This window comes from Magallana gigas, chromosome 8, assembly GCF_963853765.1.
Source record: "Magallana gigas chromosome 8, xbMagGiga1.1, whole genome shotgun sequence".
NCBI classification, from domain to species: Eukaryota; Metazoa; Mollusca; class Bivalvia; order Ostreida; family Ostreidae; genus Magallana; species Magallana gigas.
Genome location: NC_088860.1, coordinates 37,563,915 through 37,586,630, shown reverse-complemented (window position 1 = coordinate 37,586,630; position 22,716 = coordinate 37,563,915). Strand labels below are relative to the sequence as shown.

At 34.4% G+C, this 22,716-nt stretch overlaps 2 protein-coding genes and 1 long non-coding RNA gene across 3 annotated transcripts in view; all 3 read right to left on the bottom strand.

Moving 5' to 3' along the window:
- LOC105334969 (ankyrin repeat domain-containing protein 17) overlaps positions 1-22,716 on the bottom strand; it is a 776,771-nt gene that overhangs the window by 551,558 nt on the left and 202,497 nt on the right. The window lies entirely within an intron of this gene.
- Positions 1-22,716, bottom strand: part of LOC117689960 (uncharacterized) — a 214,881-nt gene that overhangs the window by 78,344 nt on the left and 113,821 nt on the right. The gene's annotated exons all lie outside the window — the stretch shown is intronic.
- Positions 15,492-21,056, bottom strand: LOC136270844 (serine/threonine-protein phosphatase 6 regulatory ankyrin repeat subunit B-like). Its single transcript, XM_066069668.1, has one exon. The coding sequence runs from the start codon at positions 21,044-21,046 to the stop codon at positions 17,438-17,440; it is 3,609 nt and encodes a 1,202-aa protein (XP_065925740.1). The 5' UTR covers positions 21,047-21,056; the 3' UTR covers positions 15,492-17,437.

Here is a 22,716-nt window from a genome sequence, read left to right as displayed (position 1 = left end):
ATTCTACACATTTAAGAGGGAGTTACTCCCCTTGAATATTTTAGCTAATAAATGATGTCATGACATCTATAGCCAAGAAAATCATCCATTTTCACAAAATGTATTACTTATGGTACAAAATCCACTCAAAATTACACTTAAAGGAGAAATATGAAAATACCATGTAGTCTTGAAGGTGGCAGGGGACAGTTTTTTTTATCCAATTCATTGTAGCCAAGGGATGCATGTCTTCGGAACTCTGTAACTAGAATTTCCTCAGTTCCCATTCAGCACAAATACCTTTGATTCACTCTTTATAAGGCCAATCACCAATTTCTGAAGAAAATTGCTAATCAAAACCGGTAAAATTCTCTACATACTGGTTTTTATGAGATTTTGACCCTTTCATATTTTGCTAATTTTTCATGATTTTTCAGCTTTTTAGACCTCCCCCAGCTAATTCCCTGCAGAGGGTTGACCTTCCGTACCGCGTGCATGCTGCACTATCACATGTCAGAAACTTACCGGTGTATAGTTTACAATGTCCCATCCACCTACTTTTCGTGTTTTTTTACCTCCCGTCTGTAACTTGCAATTTCACTGTGTAAAGTCAGCACAACAGTCAAAGCCGCAGGTTTCGCATTTTACTTCTGATTCTCATGTACCTAACATAAGGGGCCTACATATTGCATATCAATTTCAACAAGAGACACCCCTCTAACTAATGATAATCATTAAAAATCATTTCATGAATTTTAGCAACACTCATAAGCCTTCAAGTACAGCAACTCTCAATTTTACAAAAATATTGACGGGTACTTTATTCGAAACTGTCCCTTGCTACCTTAACGCCCATCTAATTAATCTTGCATTTGTATGTTTTATTGTTTTGAGCCAAGTTAACGCTTTGTGATCTGTATTAACCAGAATTAATGCCAACATTTCTTGTTCCGTAACCGAATATGCTTTTTCCGCATTATTAAGTGCTCTTCCTCCATAAGCGATTACATGTTCTTTATTATCATCTCCTATCTGAGATAAAATGTATCCTATCGCCATTCCCGATGCATCGCAGGATAAAATGAATTGTTTTCGAAAATCTGGATAAGCTAATAACGGAGTATTATTTAGTTTTTCTTTTAACAATTTTAACGCATCTTGACACTCTGTTGTCCATTTAAAAGGCGTGTTTTTAGTCAATAATCTGTTTAGTGGCAACGCAACTTTAGAGTAACCTTTTACAAATTTTCTGTAATAGTTTGCCAATCCTAGAAAACTTCGAACATCATGTTGATTTTGAGGTATCGGAAATGATTTCACCGCTTCTATTTTAGATGGATTTACTTTCATTCCGTCCTTTGATATAATATGTCCTAAATAAGTTACTTCTGCTTTAGCAAATGAACATTTTAAAGGTTTTAATGTTAAATTTGCTTTTCGTAATCTTTGAAAAACTAAATCAAGATGTTTTAAATGATTGTCAAAGTTGTCAGACCACACAATGATGTCGTCAATATAAACCAAACAATGTTTCCAAGTTAACCCTTTTAAAATCATATTCATAACCATTTGAAAAGTTGCGGGTGCATTGACTAAACCGAAAGGCATTCTTTTGAATTGATACAAATTATCATGCGTAATAAAAGCTGTTTTAAGTTTTGTTTCTTCATCTAGAGCAATTTGCCAATATCCAGATGCCAAATCTAAAGTTGAAAATATTTTAGCTTTGGTTTGTCCAACAGCATCAAACACATCATCTATCCTTGAGCTGGAAATGTTTGAAGTTGAGTAACCGCGTTCAATTTTCTGTAATCAATTGCAAATCTATATTCATTGTTTGGCTTTTTGACCAACACCACCGGAGATGCATAAGATGACGTACTTATTTAATGATGTCGTATTTTAACATTTGTTGAATTTGTTTTTCAATTTCTATTTTAGCCTTTGGTGATGTTCTATACGGTTGCAACTGAATTGGCTTTTCATTTGTTGTTTTTATGGAATGATAAAATTTGTTGCATTTACCCAGTTCTGATAAATCATTTGCAAACACGTCACTGTTGTTATTTATAAATTCTTGAAATACTTGTTTTTGATCATTTGTTAAAACCGTAGATGTCAAATCTAAAGGAACTTGTTTATCTAAAGGAACCTTTTTACATTCACCTTTTCCGTTGTTTTATCTTCAGTCATAGAATAAATGTTGTGCTTGTGAACTTTATTGGCACGAGCTACTATTGTTCCCGCTTTTAGACAAAGATCACTAGTAGATGCATTAGCGACCTGCATAACTACACGTTTTGGGCGATTGATAACAAGACACTTGGCCATCGCGAGTTGTTTCTGGTTAGTCGAGACCGGTTCTGATAATATTGTTTGATTAGTTTCCGTACGCGATATCTTGACTGGAATGTTAGCAAAACAATTCGGCGGAATATTGACTGTTTTTACTACTCTCGCTACCCCTTGACCAATGTGCATTAGATTAACATGAGTAGAACCTTCCTGTAAATACAAAGATCTAGTGCCCCAATCAATGCATGCCTTTTGTTTTTCCATAAAATCAGTACCTAATATAATAGGCTGACACAAATCCTGAATCACATAAAAAGTTTGAACTAAATTCAGATGTGCAATTTTAATTTTTAAATCAATTTTGCCATTCACATTATGCGCTGTTCCTCCTGCTCCCGTTATGAAAGAGATTGCTGAATTTTGAAGTGTGTCAGTACGCTTTTGAATTCTCTTCAAAGTTTGTGAATTAATTGCTGAAATTGTGGAACCAGTGTCTAAAAGAGCTTTGAATTGAATATTTTCAACAAATAGTGGAATCGAACATTTTTCTTGAAAAGAAATTAACGTACCAACAGAATTTGTTTCTTGCCCATCTCTAGAATCTAATTTTTTGTGAGAACGATAAAATTTAACTTTTGCTCGAGATTTCAAATTCAAATTTCTAGGAAAATTTTGAAAATTTTTAAGTTTGCTTTGACCTCTTTGATTCATATTAAATCGTTGTTGAAATTGAAATTTTGAAAAATTTTGTCTGTTTGAAACTGTCCCAAAATTCCTAGAGACAGGCGCGAATTCCTATTGTAATGCTAAAGTTTTTCTACATGCCCTTGAAAAATGACCAATTCTGTTGCAATTATAACAGACCGCATTCTGGGCAGGTCATCTGTTTACCATGCACATGCCAAGACAATTTCCACACGGGGGCGGAGTTATCATGCGAGGGTATGTTGTTTTGAACTCATTACTTTGGACTTGCTCAGTGACCGGTGACCGTGATCTAGCCCTTGTAAATCGAGGGTTTGGACGTCTTGACCTCTCACGTGGTTCATAGAACCCGACCCTTTGAGATGCTCTCTCACCAAATATGGGCGCACGCTGTACCGGTGGTTGCTGTACATATTGCCATGACTCAGAATACTGTTGAGGCATATATGGTTGGGCGTATTGCTGACCTTGGGTCATCTGATTGATTTCAGACTTTTTTACCATTTGATCTCTAATGCTTTTGATTTCTGTTAACAATTTTCATAAGTTTCCAAGGCAGTGACTTGGTTTGATTGCGATTTTTTAGCCAAAATAGCAATTTGCCTTAATTGTTCCATAGTTTTAGGATTTTGAGTTACTACAAAAGCCTTTATTTCTGATTTTAACCCATTCATAGCAACGGAAAGCAAAACTTTCTCAGGAACATTTTTGATGGAAGCTGTTTTGATCAATCTAGACAGAAAATCAATCACAGGTTCTGTTCCGTTTTGTTTCATTTGTAACACAGATAAATCTAAAAAAAAATTCCAATTCTTTGAATCTTTCAAAAAACAAAGGTTTAAACATAAGAGAATTTGATTTTTGCTGTTGAGACAATGTCTCATACCAAATTTTTGCATGACCCTCTAAATAAAATGGAAAGGCATCCAATGCTTTGTCGTCAGCCAAGTCATGAAATTTAGCCCATTGACAAAAACTCTCAAACCATGCATTTACATCTTGTGTACCGTCTCCTTTAAATTTGTCTAATTTAATTTTTGAAGACATGCCTAAGTTTCTACCTGAAACTGATGGAATCGTTGATCCTGTAAAATTCGTCGGATTGTCTCTTGTGTATGTTTCCGAACGCGCACTCTGTACGTGGTCCTCTGTTGCACGCGTATTTCCGTCCTGGTCCTCTTCGTCCTCGTATACTTGCTGCGAATGACTCGACCAACCGTCGTCGGAAAAGGTTCCAAATCTACCACGAATTTGCTCCTTTCCTAGATCAGCACGCAGAAACGTTTTAAAGTTCAAAGGTGTTGTGTTGGACGGATCTACAGTACCGTCGGGCTCTGTGTCGGGATCGTAACCGTGCTCCCCGAGTTTGTCTTTAGTTGAATTCTCGTTACGGGCGGCGGTGGGGCTGACGGAGGATTTTTCATCTACCACCTTTCCTGCTGACTTGAACTTGGCTTCGCCTGTCTCCGATAATTGTCTAGGCGTAACTTCAGGTTCAAACCAAATTGGAGGAGATTCTGTTGAAATATTCCAATAGTCCGGTTTATAAGTATTTGAATTGAACAATATTTCGTTGTCCGTATTGTCAGGCTGTATATATTTATCCAGTGATAACTTTGAACCTAGATTATCCACGGAACGTCTGGTCACCACACGTTTAAGTTTTTGGAATGGAGTCAGTTTAGTTTGTAACGTTTTTTATGCCATTTATTTGCCCTATGCAAACGCACCCTAATGAAGGCCTGGGGGAAGCCTGTAAACGCACCCTAATATAGGCCTGGGGGAAGCCTGTAAACGCACCCTAATATAGGCCTGGGGGAAGCCTGTACACTGTTCTTCTAGCGACGAAGATGAAACCCCGGATTCTCCTCACCACTTATTATGACAATTCTTGGTGTTACTGGGGTAAAATTGTCATAATGTACGGGATCTTGAAATCGCTGTTTTACCGAAGGTATCTGGATTGCTCACCGCTATGGGGAGTGGCGTCCTACCCGCTCTGGGGTGTAAATTCTTGACCCAAGCTCTGAATATAGAACAACGCAGACAAGACTTCGGTTTACCACTAATCCAAAAGTCCTATCTCCGCCGTCTATATGCCCTAACCTACGTCACCTCAACCTCCGTACCCTTATATGTTTATCTCACAACGCGTTCACTTACTCCGACGCGCCGTGGTCAGTTTATATCGTACTTTATATTTAACACTTAGCCACTAACTCGGTTCCGTGTTTCTTATCATATATCAGCAATACAATCCCCCTAATGATGTACACATGACCCCTAGTTCATCTCTTAAGAATTCTCTATCTACTGACCAGCGAAAAACAATATTATGAATGAATCTGTACACGTGTTTCTAATCATTGCCGCGATATATTTAGCCTATATTTACCCACATGTACTTTAAGCAAATTTAATGTAAAATATCATTATGATATTACCCCCCCCCCCCCCCCCCCCCAACGGCATGAACCTCTGATCTAGGTGGAGGAGTTCATGGATATGGCTATAATGGCCCCACTTTAGGGCCTAAACCCCTGTCCAACGGGTCATGATTTTCACAAATTTGGAAGAGGATATCATGGACACTATCTTTACACTCATGGCATTATTCGACCTAGTTAGTTTTTCTTATAGTTTTATGCATAAGTTTGACAATAAATTAAGAAACTTCAGAATATGGAACATATCTTTATTATTTTCTGATAAAACGAAAGTGGCATCGCACAGTTTACAGATCTACAATAGTTTTCCACATGATGCTCGACCGTGAAGTCGAGCATGCTTATTCCAGAAATGTGGACTAACGTAGTTGCTAGCACTCGAGAGCACTGACAATAAGTTTGTTTTCGTTATTTTGAGTTTCTTCTGGTAAAAAATGTGTGACAATAGAAATAATAGCTTTGGACGGAATCTAGTTTTTATCAGTTTGTATAGAATCTTTGTTGATTGACATACTTTTTTTATTTTGGCTTGTAAATGTAATGTGAACTATACACACTATTCTAAATTGGTTGTTGATAATTAGCTTGCCTTAATCATGAAAAGGAAGGTTGGATGCAAATATATTTTAATTAAATATTTTATATCTCTCATTTTTTATTATTATAAGTGTAACAATAATACGTGTCTATCGAACCAGTTTAGTCTGATGAGCCATGTGATTTTAAAGGATGAGTTAACTGAAATCAATTTCATTCATATACGCTCTGTGCATACATTGAAGATGTCCACATGATTAAAATCTGTCTGAGTGGATGGTCGTCATACATATGTCACATTTGACACTATATGTTACATTCACATAACCCGAGACCGAAATTCAAAGCCCATTCCTATGGGCAGCAGAAAGGGCGAAAAATACAATTATATAAAAAAGTCATTTAATTGTTATCATTATAAACATGATGATATACAAAAATCTGAAAGAAACATTTTCAAAATGCTACAAGACACATGTACATTGTAAATTAAAATTAAGTGGATGTATCAGAACACTTCACGCTTATCGACATGAATACTGCCATGTCTTATATTTTCTTCGAACTACTTTTACAGACAATACTTAAGACTGTAGGGAAATACATGTAAATCAAACCTCATTAAAGAAAACACTGTATGCATTAATTAATGCATATTTTGATGATAACAATTTATACAAAATGTTTACTTTATGACTAGTCGTTTCCGTCAGGCTAAGGCGCATCTCTATAGATAATTATAGCAAACCAAATTTCCACTATTCACGTTATGTCAGTCATTTTTTGCATTTCGTATCACTTGAATTGTACTGGATGGAAGTAATGGAAACTATACAACTTGATATCTTTGAAAATTTTGTATTTACTGCTGATTTGAACATATTTTATTGTGTAAGTAACACAAAAGGATCGGAAACAAGTTCTTACAACTTACAAGTTCCTCTCCTAATGATAATACATACAATATATACAATTGTCATAGTACATGTAATATTACATGTTACTTATAGTTATTGACTTCATAATAATTAAATTCATGGACATACATTTACAAAGTAATTGCAAATATATAGTAGATAACGTTAATGTACAGTATAGAAAGCAAAAGCAAAAAGGAATTTAATTATTAAATCTTCCAGACTCATTAATGAACTTTTGAACTGCTGAAAAAATAAAGCAGTTTGTATTGTAAGACAAATTGTCACTACCCCAAAGAAGCAAATGTGAGTTAATTAAAATTGTTTCATCAAGCCTATTAAAAAGTAATTCAAAAAGATTGTTTCTTGCATTTACATAATTCTTGCATACAAAGAAAAAGTGATAAATATCCTCCTTTTGACCACAAATACAATTTGGTGATTCAATAATGTTTCATCTATACAGATCATAATTCAAAATACAGTTGTGTCTCAACTTGGTATGTAAAATATTAATAGTGCGTTTACCAAATGAAAAAAAATTTGGAGGTTGAGGAATACTTTCAGTGATGTTTTTCTTGAATATGTTGAGAGACGTTGCTTCCCTAACTTCTAATTTGAGAGAATTCCATTTCCGAATGGTGTCAGGTACAAAAGATTTTTTGTAAAGTTCTAATCTGCTGATTGGAACACTATAATTTTCGCTATTTCTTGTGTGATATTTTGAGACATTTTTTGTTACGGGAGGAATAATATTGCTCAAGTACTCAGGTACTTGATTTGTATGAATTTTAAACATGGTTATTAATTTAGCCTTATTTCGTCGACTGACCAGAGATTCCCAGCCAGTTTCTGTGTAGAGAGAATCTGTAGATGCTAAAATGGGTAAACCAGTAACAATCCTTGCAGCACTTAATTGAACTTTTTCTAATCTCTCCATGTCAAACATCTTGCAACCGTCCCATACTACAGAAGCATATTCAAGAACTGGTCTAATAAACGTGATATACATTTTTGATAAATTAGTTCTACCTAGAGTAAACTTAAGTTTTTTCAAAAGTCCTAATTTTTTGTATGCACTGTTTACTGTATTATTAATATATTGAGACCAACTTAAATCATTAGAAAAAAGTAAACCAAGATGTCTGTGGGTTGAAACATAGTCCAGTTGACACCCTTGAAAAAATAACTTAGGAAATTCTTCTACATGTTTCTTAGTGAAAAAAACTGCTTTTGTTTTAGACGGATTAAATTTCAATAACCACTTGTCAGACCAATCGCTGAGAATTTTCAGATCATGGTTCAATACAATTTCAATGTTTTTAGTATATAAATCACAATGCTGTAATGAATTATCATCTGCATAAAGTCTACAAAATGATAACATATTCGTTGCTACATCATTAATGTAAATAAGAAATAAAAGTGGTCCTAATACTGACCCTTGTGGAACACCAGCATTGATACATAACGTTGATGATAACTTGTTTTTGTACATTACCCTTTGTGTTCTATCACTTAAGTAACTTTTAAACCATTGTAAAAGATGCCCACTTATACCATAAGTTTGAAGTTTGAAAATTAGGGCTTCGTGCCACACCCTGTCAAAAGCTTTAGACAAATCACAAAAAATCATACAACACATTTTCCCATCTTCTATACTTTTGACAATGCTATGATATGTTTCTAATAGTTGGAATACCGTGGAATGGCCAGGCAAAAAACCTGCCTGGTATTTATAGAATAAATTATTTTCGTGAAAGAAATTATAAACGTGCTTAAAAATTATCCTTTCCATAATTTTGCTGACACAGCTTAGCAGGGATACCGGTCTGTAGTTACTTGCAACAGATGGATCATCTTTCTTAAAGAGCGGTAGAACATGAGCTATTTTCCAATAATTTGGAAATGAATTTTCAACAAGTGATTTGTTAAAAAGCATACATAAAGGTTTAGAAATGGAAAATTTTGTATATTTCAACATTCTATGACTAATATTATCAGGGCCAATAGCCTTATTAACGGGCAAGATTGATATAATGTCAAAAACTTCTTGAACCTCTATGTGAATATCTGAAAAAAAATTATTACACATATAGTATAAATTTGGTAATGAACGATTCGCAGATTCAATATTTGAAATTGATGAAAAATATTTGTTCAAAGTTTCTGTTTTTTCAATATCTGAAAAGGCTAATGTAGGTTGTCCATTTTCAAAGAAATGCAATGGGGGTATTTCAGTTGTTGCTTTAACTTTGAATAAATCTTTCATCAACTTCCAATATATTTTACCATTCCTACTACTATCATGCAATGCAGATTCAATATTATCATAATAATTAGTTATAGCGTGTTTTTTCATATTATTTACTTTATTGCGAACGTGTCGGAATTTTGTCCAGTCGGCATCATTATTGGTTCTTAAAGCTTTGTTTCGTAAGCGGTCCCTAATTCTCATAGTTTTACGAAGCATCGAGTCGTACCACGGTTTATCGCGGGGGCGTATGGTTATAGTTTTTTCGGGTACACATTCACGAACGTATGCCATAAATGTTGAAGTAAACTGTGCAACTGCCGCATCAATATTTGGAGCGCTGTTAATTGTAATATCCCAATCGCAGTTGGAAATTAGAGAGTTTAATTTTTCAAAATCTGCATCTTTATATACCCAAATATTACGCTCGTATGCACGATTCAGTTCAATGTCGATGGAGAAGGAAATATAAATAGCCTTGTGGTCGCTAACGGACGAGTCCATGTTAAGTACGCCGGACTCGTGTACCTTTACAGCCGGTGTTGACAAAACTAGGTCAATGAGTGTGCTCGAAGTGTTTTTGACACGAGTGGGTTCATTGATATTGTTAACAAAGTTTGCGTTGGACATAATATCGTGAATTACATGAGTTTGTGGAATACTTAACAAATCAACATTTAGATCGCCTATTATAATGATATTGTCTGTGATTTCCCCGACCTTTTCAATGCTCCAAGAAAGACTGGTCCAAAAATTTCCGTCGGAATTTGGGGGTCGATACACGCAACATAGAAAATAACTACAGGTATGGCTTTCAATTTCTATCCATATGCTTTCATTACATGTTGTTTCGAATTCAGGACGCCTTATTGCTCGTAATAAATCTGATAAATATATCATTATCCCTCCCCCAAAACAATTTCTGTCCTTGCGATAAATAGTGTTAAATCCATCTAACATTAAGCTTTCGTTAGTAACATTACGATCTAGATGTGTTTCGGTAAAACAAAGTATATCAAAATCATGCACTATAGTATTAAGATTCGCGACTTTGTTTCTAATACTGCGAATGTTCAAATGTAAAATGTCAAGGACATTGGTCATAATAGGTCCCGGGTTGACTTCAATATCACCGCAGAGAAGTAAAGGAAACATGAAAAATTGTAGATAGAAATTATAAACGACAATGTGACGGCTTAAGTGTTTCATAGCTAATGCAAAAAGACCAATACTTCGAAACATAAAGATCTTAGAAAAAAATGAGAAACCAAAAAAATTGACCAGAACACTTCTGCATACACATCTGCATGAAAAATAGAAGTTACCGATTGCAGCACGGTATTGTTCTAATGAATTACCCATTGTCAATGATTAACTGTTTGATAACAATAGGGGGGAAATGATGGCTGCAATCTGTATAATGTGTCGTATATGGGTAATGAATAAGACCAAAACCCGGAAGATATACCACTAGTAGTAAACTTACAGCTGAATGAAGGTATTCAAATGAAAATGACGATACCTCAATATGACAATTGACAAAATATTGTTCAACAAAAGAGATAAACAAAACGTAGGGGTGAAAGTAATAGCATAAAAAATGTATGTGCACAATGACAAAACAAAAGGTAAATAACAATATACAAAGGTAGTTAAATTACGCATAAACGTATTGCGTTAGAATGTAGTAAATATGAAAGAAAATGAAAAAAATATGAGTTATATAAAACAGATGGTGTAATGAAAAATCAATAACACCAAAAATAAATGTACAAAAGACTGGATTGATTGATTGCTCCTCAGAAAGGAGAAAACAAAAAGTGTACTGGACGGTTCCTACTGACCAGTACAATGCTAAATATAGCATGACTATGAGAATAAAGTAATGCAACATAGTGTAAACAAGAATATATACACTTAGTTCACAGTTCCGCAATTAGTGAAGTGAGTTATCGATCGTAGAATCACACAGATAGGTGTAGAAGACACAAATTTGTTAAGTTCACATATCTGAGACACATTTAGTTTATTTAGGATTTAACGCAGTCATTCGATCGGTCATCTTGTGTAGGAAAACTCTTCACCACATCAGAATACGAGCTACGGCGCGTTTGATTGGTAGATTCGGTAGCTTCCTCAATGTCAGATTCACAGTACGCGTCCTGCATCGTTGCTGCACGAGAGACAAGAGTGTCCAAGTCTTCCTGTGTCCTGATCAAAACCCGTTTATCGTCATTACGTTTAACGAAAATCTTCCCGTCGATAGTCCAGCATCCCTTGGCACTTCCGGTGCGAACAGCTTGCCTGGCGCTGGCGTAAATGATAGATCGCTTCTTCGTAAGGGCTTCATTGATGAAGATTCTGTAACTATTATTGGAGTTTGTGTTGAACCCTTTAAGGTTGGTTTTGTTAGCATAAACCACGGCTTTGTCTCGATCTCTATCAAAACGAAGGATGATGTCGCGTGGTTTTTCCTTGTTCGGAGGACCGAGTCTGTGGGAAGTGCTTATTGCGTATTTGTCCAGTTTTCTGGCATCAGGTGGCAGGACGAATGAGTTAATTGTGTTAATCACAAGGTCGTCTGTATTTTCGTTTACATTTTCCGGTATACCGGAAAATTTGAGACATGTCTTTCTCGAGTACTGTTCGAGCTCATCGATACGATTCTCGAGAATGACAATTTTAAACTTGAGTTCTTGAACTTCAGTAGAAAGTTCATCAAGGATACAATTTTTGATTGCTGGTTTGTCGAGGATAATGCTGGTGGCTTGTTTAAGAAGCTCCTTATTGTTTGACAAATTATCAAGTATGTTACTTAGATCTTGGAGTTCTTGGGAAATTTCAGAGTCAGAATTTGGTCTGTACCTTTTAAGTGATTTTGGTTTGTCAGATGAGTTGGATATGGGTGTGGAATGAATACTGGCTTGAGGCTGTTTACTTGATCTGTATGATCTGTTGCCCCTGTTACCGTTGAACGATTTACCTCTTCCACTCATTGTTAATTTAATATAAATCACTCTTCACACGGACACATAAAGACACATAAAGGTATAAGCACATAAAGTTTTGCACAAGCATGTGGGTAAATACGAGTAAACGAATGACTGTCCTTACTCCTTAGTCCATAACCCGTGAGCTGAACTCACTGGTCGCAAAAAGGCTTTCTAACTGCATGTTGTTTGTAAATTGACATTTTCAATGCACAAAATGCATAAATATCAGTAACGTGTTGTGTTTGTTACCTTTTAAATGAAATCCTGGTGTGATCCATTCCTTTTATCAAATAAATCTACATAAAATGCGGAGCGACCAAAATCTCGACTACTCCATGTTGGTCACGTGCTTCCCTTTCTGCTGCTATCCGGTAAATTAAAAAAACCCAGAAAAAACCAGTCGGATAGAACCAAAATTGTTAACGATTAAATTTGATTTAGTTTGACTTTTGCTATAAGAATTTTAATTTTTTAATTGAAATTTATTTCAATTTTATAAGACTGGTAAAAATTGTAGTTAAATAGTGGATGCAGGGAAGTAAAGGAGTATTTGAAGTTCAAGCACATAATTCATGTAATTAAATGATCCCCAAAATAGAGCTTTGCTAACTATTTAATATTATACATTTGTAATTACATTAACATTCCCAAATTTTTCATAATAAAAATACAGGTAATTTTCACGTAAATGGCAGGCTGTAATTGTTATCACAACACAATTCACACCTCTTGTTCTGAACCATATAAAACGGCATGGCTTCAAAAAATAAGTAAATAAAAATTCTAATCAAGCAAGCACGCTGTCTTGGCGGTGCATGCATAAAAGCAAGCCCTGTTTCAATGTTTTTGTAAAAATGTATGTTTTGCCCTTTCCGCTGCCCATACAGTCCATCAAAGTAGTTTAATTGATGGTTGATTTTTTTTTAAACTATTGATTTCTGATGCCTTCCATAACAAAATATTAAATAACTGGACATTTTTTTTTTAATTATTGCATAGTATTTATTTGGATATCTTAATCTCATTAGATCTAACCAAAGATAGTACTGCCATACAGCCATTACTTGAAGATTACACTGTAAACCGTTGCATCGTTGTTTTTTCTCAGATTATTGACAATGTAACGAAAAAGTGTGCTTTATTGGAAAAAGAAATGCACCAAAAATTCCCACAAATATTTTCTAGATATACTCATGTACGAGGCAAAGGTTGAACTCGACGTACGCAGAATATGCAATTAACGACTGGCAGCAAGATAGGCACTTTCAAGTTGCCGTCAACAATTTGTATTTTTCAAAATAAAACATAGTCTAGCAAAGAGAGCTTTCTTCATATGTTATGGATATGACATCAAACCGACGTCGGTTATAGATGGAAGGGGATGTAGTGTTGTATAAAGGGGGAGGTAAACAACAGTAATCTAGACAATTTCTGTTTTTAGTTTAAAAGCAAATAGCAACAATAACTGAACATTCCAACTTAATGAAATAAAATCTTATTTTGTCGTTCTTCCTTCAACCAAACTAAACAACCATTCCGCTATGGGATGAAAACATATGCAGAAAATGATGCATTAGGCTATAAACAGGTGATTTTTCTTCTAAATGTTATCAGCAAAATAACCAGATGTTATGGCGTGTATTTTTTTTTGGGGGGGGGGGGGGTATATCTATACAAAATATCATTCTTGTTTGTGTTGTTTTTAGATTCTGAAATATCAAAAAAAAAATGTCCAATTAACTAAACTATTGGTGAGTAAAGTCCCTCTATTATATTAATATGAAACAGAAAAATTTATATCCCGGCGTAAATTAAGATATAAAATAGAAATATATTATCATAGATCAATGCTCTAAAGTTTAATATTTAAATATCAAATTATACATTATTTGGGGTAAGGGGAACAATCTCAATATAACGATAATTATCAAAACATGTTTTTACAAAGTGAACTGGATAGAGTAATTCTATAAATAAATGTAAAATTACACAAAAAAAGGAAGGGAAAATATCAGTACTCCTTTTAAACTGGTTATTGCACAAAAAAGACAAACAAGTCAACAAATCTTTTAAAATTTATGTACAATTGATATTGAATTTAAGTGATATATTGATATACAATTTCAAATAACAGATCAGGTACAGAAAATACAGGGTTCGGTACATTACTTGTTAGTCTTAATTAGGAATCTCGAGATTCAAATAAGTTCAAAAGAAGTGAACGCAGCAATGTTAAGGAATCCCGATGCTAAAATACGGCTGGAAAACGATATTACTTGAATCATCGCAAAAATACTTTGACCGGGAGTATTTCTTAAAATGTATGTTGCATTTATTGAAGTCGATAATTAACATTATATTTGATGCATTTTGTGACGTCATATGTACTTTGTAGTCACGTGACAGGCGGATCCTAATATTGCAAATGATCTATTTAAATTGCATCGGTGCAGGTGATAAATGACATTAAATCATACATATTTTAAAGAAAAATCCTTTGTTAAGTCATATACTTTGAAGTTCTTGCTTGGAAGAGAAATAGATATTTTCGTTTTTTGGAAGATATTGTTAAAACATTCCACAAAATCATAAAAATAATGCACATTTTTACTAATCAAAAGCGATTTACAAAAAATTGGGGTAAATCCGTAGGTTTCCCAAGCAGGATTCATATTGGTACTTATATTTTCTTCCAATTTAACATAAAATATTCTAAAATTGTGTTGATCTTTCACCTTCGCCAAGCTGGTTTTACATGCATTAAAATTTCTTCATTCAGTTGTTTACACGTAGCAGGGGGAGTCTCCAAACTACTAGTTTATAAATAGTCTTTTACTTAAAACGAAGCATTAAAACTGCAGATTATTTGATACTGGATTTTAATATGAATGAATTCTGTACGTCTAACATTAACGGCAGCATCTATGTAAAGGAAACATGCGGTATTATACTGGTTTGATATAATTCACTTTTAACGTTAAGATTCATTCCCTGACAACTATCGACAGGTATGCAGATCGTGACGTCAATGTTAATTATGACATCATATCGTATGAAGTACAGACAAGTGACTTTCTACATATCGCTGTAAAATCCATTTGGAAGTCTTAACATGCCTGCGAATTTCTATAAATATAATTTGTCACTAAAATAAACAATTTGAAATATTGATTACTTTGACATTTGACATTCTGGATTATCTGGTAATAACTACAAAATCATATGGAATAATTTTCAAAACTCTTAGGTTTTCAAATTGGCTACGATGTCTGCTTGAATATCCATAATTGTACGTATTTGTCAGTAACGCCAACAAAAGAAATGTAAAGTAAGTAGGTAAGTAATTGTTTATTTAATTGTCACATGTCAATATCACAAGTAAAATTACATTTAGATACAATATATAACATATTGGCACCCTGTCTTAATATACATATGATACACTAAAATTAGGACAGGTTATACCCCTTTCCATTAAAAGTACAAATGAAGAAAAATTGTAAAATATCTGCATGTGTCCATCTTTTATACATTAATATTTACATTTTCAGGGTCTTTGCCTTTGATAACACTACGTATCGATTTTGTACTATACGGTCCAATAAATTAATACGACCCATAATTAGGGCGCAAAGGAGTTTGCTCATTTATATTTAAATACTTAATCGTTCAATTGATAGAAGTTATAAAAATATAATAAAAGTATTCTTTGAATATCATTAGGTGACAATTTCGGTCGGAGCGTGATCATATCTACCATAAAGCCCTTCGGGCTTTATTCTATTTGATCACTCAAAAATGATTCATTATTCCTTCAAGACAAGTGTTTTGGCTGAAATGTCTTGTACACTTGAGTTATTCAATAAAAAGTAGTATGTTCAGGAAACCATTCACACGCATTTATCAATTCTCATTCTTGTCACTTGACACAATACAAAAAGATTACAAATACAAATTACATCCGGATAATATTTTTTTAAAATTTTGTCCTTTTGCATTATAAAATATAATGCCGTCATATGTAGCAAAATAATATCTTCGACATCTATATAGAGATTACTGGTTACTTAATCATCACAATATTCAATGTTTGCTCCATACTTTACGCGGGTAGGGTAAGGCAACTCCGAGTTTAATGTCCGTCAAAATTATAATCATTTTAAAAACTGTTTATTTTTATGAAAACAGTTCTGAATATTAATACCAAGTAAATGTGTTTACCATAATATTATTTTTCTACTTCGGAATCGACTTGATTATTGAAGCTGCCATGCCATGGTATCACGTGACAATTAAAAATGGATCATGCGTTTACCTTAACAAAAAATCAAAAAGTGTAACTCTACCCCACAGTTCATTTGAATGTTTGCTACAATAATTCGATCGGCAGTTAGTTCATGTTCATTAGTATTACTGCTAGAATCCTATTGTTAATCGCATAAAATAAATATTGTCAATATTTATCGGAAACCCTCTCAACTTCTTTAATTGCATTGAAAATACTACGTATTTTTCATTTACGACAACAAAGCACAGAATTCTAGCAGCACTTTTCAAGCAGTTTAGGTCATAAACTGTTGACATTTACAAAATTCGTCTTTCATAATATCCGGGGTAGTGTTACACTTTTGCCTTTTTTGTACCCACTGACCGCGGAAAGGCTGGTCAAGCCAACTAAATGTCAATCTGCTTACCTTATAAAACTCGCTGATAAAACAAAATACTCATGCCTGTATTATCCTGATTATATCCTAACTGACACTCATTTAAATCTTTGTTATCTGTATTAAATAAGTATTATATCGGCATTGTTTACACTGCATTCCGATGATTTGTCTCCCGATATGATCTTCTCTATTAAACATGCTTGTGACGTCATCAATGATAATTATACGTAATACAAAGAAATCAGAGATATATTCAGTTAGAAGAGTTTCTAATGATATTTTATGCCTGTAGTTTTTATAATTTAAACCAGAGATAAAGTTAAAATCGACATATTTCTGAGTATTGCTGCTTATTGTGACGTCATATCGATCAGAGCAATTTTTACTCTGAGAGTTGCCTTATCATACCCGCGTAGTAAAGTTGAACAATGCTTTTATGTCCGTTTTGCCAAGCATCAATGAGCGGACTGGTTCCATTTCACTTGCATAAATTTATGTCTACTTCCTTATTCAGTAACACTGTTATACGTATCATGTCCACTTCACACCTTTGACACTTTTATTATTGTCTACTCTATGAACTTATAACTGTTGTTCCGTGCTTCCACGCCCCTCTCAACTAGCTATGAAGAGAGGACTTGTTTCATTTTTGTTCTGCTTTATTACTCAGTAAGAGTTGTTTAGTGCTATCTTGTCCCTTTTGGCTAGGTATATAGAGAGGACTAGTTCCATCCTTCGTACATAAATTAATGTCTGCTCCATTACTCTGTAAAAGTTGTGCAGTGCTATTATTCCCGTTTTGGCAAGCAATATAGAGAGGACTAGTTCCATCCTTCGTACATAAATTAATGTCTGCTCCATTACTCAGTAAAAGTTGTGCAGTGCTATCATGCCCGTTTTGGCAAGCAATATAGAGAGGACTAGTTCCATCCTTCGTACATAAATTAATGTCTGCTACATTACTCAGTAAAAGTTGAACAGTGCTATCATGCCCGTTTTGACAAGCTCCATAGAGAGGACTGGCTCCGTCTTTCGTAGATAAATTAATTTTTGCTCCATTATTCAGTAAAAGTTGTACCGTGCTATCATGCCCGTTTTGACAAGCTCCATAGAGAGGACTGGCTCCGTCTTTCGTAGGTAAATTAACGTCTGCTTTATTTTTTAGTAAAAGTTGAACAGTGCTATCATGCCCGTTTTGACAAGCTCCATAGAGAGGACTGGCTCCGTCTTCCGTAGATAAATTAATTTTTGCTCCATTATTCAGTAAAAGTTGTACCGTGCTATCATGCCCGTTTTGACAAGCTTTATAGAGAGGACTGGCTCCGTCTTTCGTAGGTAAATTAACGTCTGCTCCATTTTTCAGTAAAAGTTGAACAGTGCTATCATGCCCGTTTTGACAAGCTCCATAGAGAGGACTGGCTCCGTCTTTCGTAGATAAATTAACGTCTGCTCCATTTTTCAGTAAAAGTTGAACAGTGCTATCATGCCCGTTTTGACAAGCTCCATAGAGAGGACTGGCTCCGTCTTTCGTAGATAAATTAATTTTTGCTCCATTATTCAGTAAAAGTTGTACCGTGCTATCATGCCCGTTTTGACAAGCTCCATAGAGAGGACTGGCTCCGTCTTCCGTAGATAAATTAATTTTTGCTCCATTATTCAGTAAAAGTTGTACCGTGCTATCATGCCCGTTTTGACAAGCTTTATAGAGAGGACTGGCTCCGTCTTTCGTAGGTAAAATAACGTCTGCTTTATTTTTTAGTAAAAGTTGAACAGTGCTATCATGCCCGTTTTGACAAGCTCCATAGAGAGGACTGGCTCCGTCTTTCGTAGATAAATTAACGTCTGCTCCATTTTTCAGTAAAAGTTGAACAGTGCTATCATGCCCTTTTTGACAAGCTCCATAGAGAGGACTGGCTCCGTCTTTCGTAGATGGATTAATTTTTGCTCCATTATTCAGTAAAAGTTGTACCGTGCTATCATGCCCGTTTTGACAAGCTCCATAGAGAGGACTGGCTCCGTCTTCCGTAGATAAATTTATTTTTGCTCCATAATTCAGTAAAAGTTGTACCGTGCTATCATGCCCGTTTTGACAAGCTTTATAGAGAGGACTGGCTCCGTCTTTCGTAGATAAATTAACGTTTGCTCCATTTTTCAGTAAAAGTTGAACAGTGCTATCATGCCCGTTTTGACAAGCTCCATAGAGAGGACTGGCTCCGTCTTCCGTAGATAAATTAATGTTTGCTCCATTATTCAGTAAAAGTTGAACAGTGCTATCATGCCCTTTTTGACAAGCTCCGTAGAGAGGACTGGCTCCGTCTTCCTTAGATAAATTAATTTTTGCTCCATTATTCAGTAAAAGTTGTACCGTGCTATCATGCCCGTTTTTAGAAGCTTTATAGAGAGGACTATCACCTATCGCCGTACGTAAATGAATGTCTGCTCCATTATTTAGTAAAAGTTGTACAGTGCTAGTATATCCCCTTTTACAAGCTATATGGAGAGCACTGGTTCCCTTTCGATTGCTAAAATTAATGTCTGCTTCATTACTTAGTAAAAGTTGTACAGTTTTATCTCTTCGACTTGCACCTGATTCTTCATGATCATAATCTTTGTATCTCTGGGTATCATTTCCAACTGCTATTAGTAGAGGGGTCAATATTTCCCAGGTGCTACATTTTGAATTTGTTTTGACTCCGTCCTGTATTAATCTTTTAAGTATTTCATAATTATGGTATACGCTTACGATGTGAATAGGCCAGAAATCTCCATACTCATTATCCCGTATATTTTTTAAGGATTTGTTTACAACATCTTTGGGAAATATATCAAACAAACTCATTGATCCATTACAATACACTGCGGGAAGCAATGATCTGTCAATGGAATTGGCTTTGAATTTTTGTAGAGTAATCAAACATTCACGTGAAAAATCAGTGTGACCAAGAACAATCAGTGCAAATAAAGGTGTTATGTAGCTTTCTAAACCAATGAACACAAGTTTCGACATATATAATTCTTTTACTGTGGCACAAAAACAATGTGGCATTTTAAGTCTATGATTTTTACCCTTAAGTAGCAATTGTAGTTTTTCAGGATTCTTTTGAATTATTTTTTTCAATGCTTCAATCATCCTTTTCTCCTTCATGAAAGGATTGAAAACCACATCCATAAAGCGATTACCGATCAGTTCATTTAAAAACCTTTCTCCAAGTTTCTCTATGTTATTATCACTTAAATAGAAATTGAATGGGTCGTTGTTTTCTTCAAAATCCCATAATCGTACTCCTTTTTTTAGCAAACCGATATCAGCGTATTTTATTGTTTCATCGGGATATTTTGTTCCGATCACATGAGTTGTAACTTCCATCACAAAATCATGACAAAAACGGTACTTGTCACCAACTTTTATGACCAAAAAATCCTTTAAGGAGTCAAGCTTATCCTTAATAGCTGAGGGTGGTATGTTCCCTGTTAATCCACACAGTTTTGACGTGTGTTTAAATTTGTTTACCGTGTCTTCATTTTCTAAAAGATCATTTGGGCAAAGATCATTGTTAAAAAGAACAAGGAGAGCCAGCGCACAGTATTTACCCTTGTCTTCCTTTTGAAACTCTAAAATTACATCTTTTAGCGCTGTTTCGGGTTCTGTAAAAAGTAGTATATTCTTTTTTTTGTATTTTTTGCTAGAATATAATTTACACAATAACGGGAAATACCTTTCTGCTTGAACTATTTTATCGCACTCGTTGTCGGATAAATTCATATCGGATGAATATCTGGTCAAAATATGACGTTTTTCATCAACGGATAATTTGTATTGCTCACTATCGATGTCTACGATATCTGATTGATTCACAAGATAATGAGCGATTCTAGTATCAGACATAATATTGTTTCTACACGACATGAGAAGCTTTGATTTTCTTGAATAAAGCGGAAAATTTACTTTACACAGTTTCCATGAAGTTATCAATACTTCATCACAGGATTCTTTTCCAAATGGGTCATTAAAAACAAAAAGTGCTCTTTCTTCATATGAACGTGTCTTGATGTCTTTTGCATGTGTTACTCGTTTTACGGTCCAGCCCTGTTTTCTGTATTTAAGCGCAATATGTTGCATGATGGCTGACTTTCCGGATCCTGAGTGACCAACCACAATAACCAGGTTCCTGCTTTTAATTAGTTTTTCTACCTCTTTACACGCCTTTGTTGTAATAAAACAAGAATCGTCCTGTTCCCATTGGTCAAACATCGCTATTTCATTTGGAAATTCTAAAATTGAAAATCATTATAGTCAGAAATAAATGGTTACATTATTGAGGATACATGAGGAACGTCATATAAATTAATAACCAGCAAGTAAAGATTATAATAATAGTATCCAATTAACAAGTCAAGTTGTCGGAAAAACAAAGATGATAAATTATGATTACTGAATTATATAAATTGGGCATTAAACATTCACATCAACATAACTGGACATAATTGTAATTAAATAAATAATATTTAAAAACATGTTAGTAATATTGCCTTAGAATATAATTTACATGTTAGATGAAATATACACTTCTACGTTAATATGCATTTTTTGACAGATTGGTATGGAGCTTATTACACTTTTTTAGATAGATTGTAAGAGTGAACCCCGATTAATAGTTATTTAGTCAGGAAAAAATATTATATTAACTGGACTATAATATTAATAACCGAACCCAGCTAAATTCAATGTGTACAAGTGTGATAAGTGCATTAATAATTCACGTTAGGTATTATTACTTTCTATTGCTAAACAATGTAATTTCTACGATGATTGAAGATTTCTTCTAAAACTTTACATTTAATGCTTCAAAAAAGTTAATTTTATGGATGAAGTTTACTATTACAAGATGGGAAAATTGCAAGATCCACCATTCTGCTTCCGATTGGTTGATAGACTTTCATTTTGTTTTTTTCCTGTTGTTCCAGTTTTGACAAAATCTAATGAGGCATTCACGAGACGGTTTGTTTTCAATAACTTTTTTTCAATAATGAGATCAAATAAGCCACAAAGCTATGCAAAACGTAGCTCATTCTTCCTATAAACTAAAGACATAACTAAAAAAGACTGTGTCACTACATAACTGCAGTACAAATCGCCAAAGCGAAACAAACTAGATGCAGTTTATTGTAAGTCATATAAAATACCCTATTATAGTTATAAATGATTTCAGACAAATAAGAGGCGTTCGCTTATTTAAACTGTAAAGAACTTCAATATTCAGCGACGTAACTTGACGGATGCACAGGTGAAGTAATTCATAAATTCTGATACCACTTTAAAACTTCATAAAACTCTAACCCGATAAGCTAAACTGTTAAATAAGATATCTTTATTCTCCCGAGGCTAAAATGTTATATCATCTTTACTTTACTGAAAGAAATCTCTTTAAAAAAAAGCCCAATTTCCCAGCTCTGCTATGTAAAGTATGCAAAGGGCACTTAACCTACATAATGTAAAACTGTACTCCTTGTATATTTATATGATATGTTTCACTAATTTTAAATTATTCTTTTAAGCTGTAATGGAAATTAAAAACAGTATCAAATATTATGGATCACCTTGTACCCAAGCCACGTGCGGTGAGGCGTGACTAATCTCGTCTGGTCAGCACTGTTGGTAAATTTCAAGGGAATTTTGGAATCTAGAGTGTTTATACAAGCTACCCATGAGGGACAAGCACATGGAAAAGGTGTGAAACTCAATTGACAGGCGTTATCTTCATATTATGTTCAGCGGGGTGCACTATTTAAGCAAATGTAGAATACAATGATTTATGAAGACATTGTTTTGTGTTTTGAAAAAAAAATAATATATTAACCGAACTATAATGATAAACGGGTATTATGTTAAGCGTGGCCCTCTCTATAAAATATGTACATGCA

Bases quoted from the DNA above. Each gene is read 5' to 3' on its own strand.
- LOC136270844 (XM_066069668.1), bottom strand. From the start codon at position 21,046: ATGTTTGACCAATGGGAACAGGACGATTCTTGTTTTATTACAACAAAG.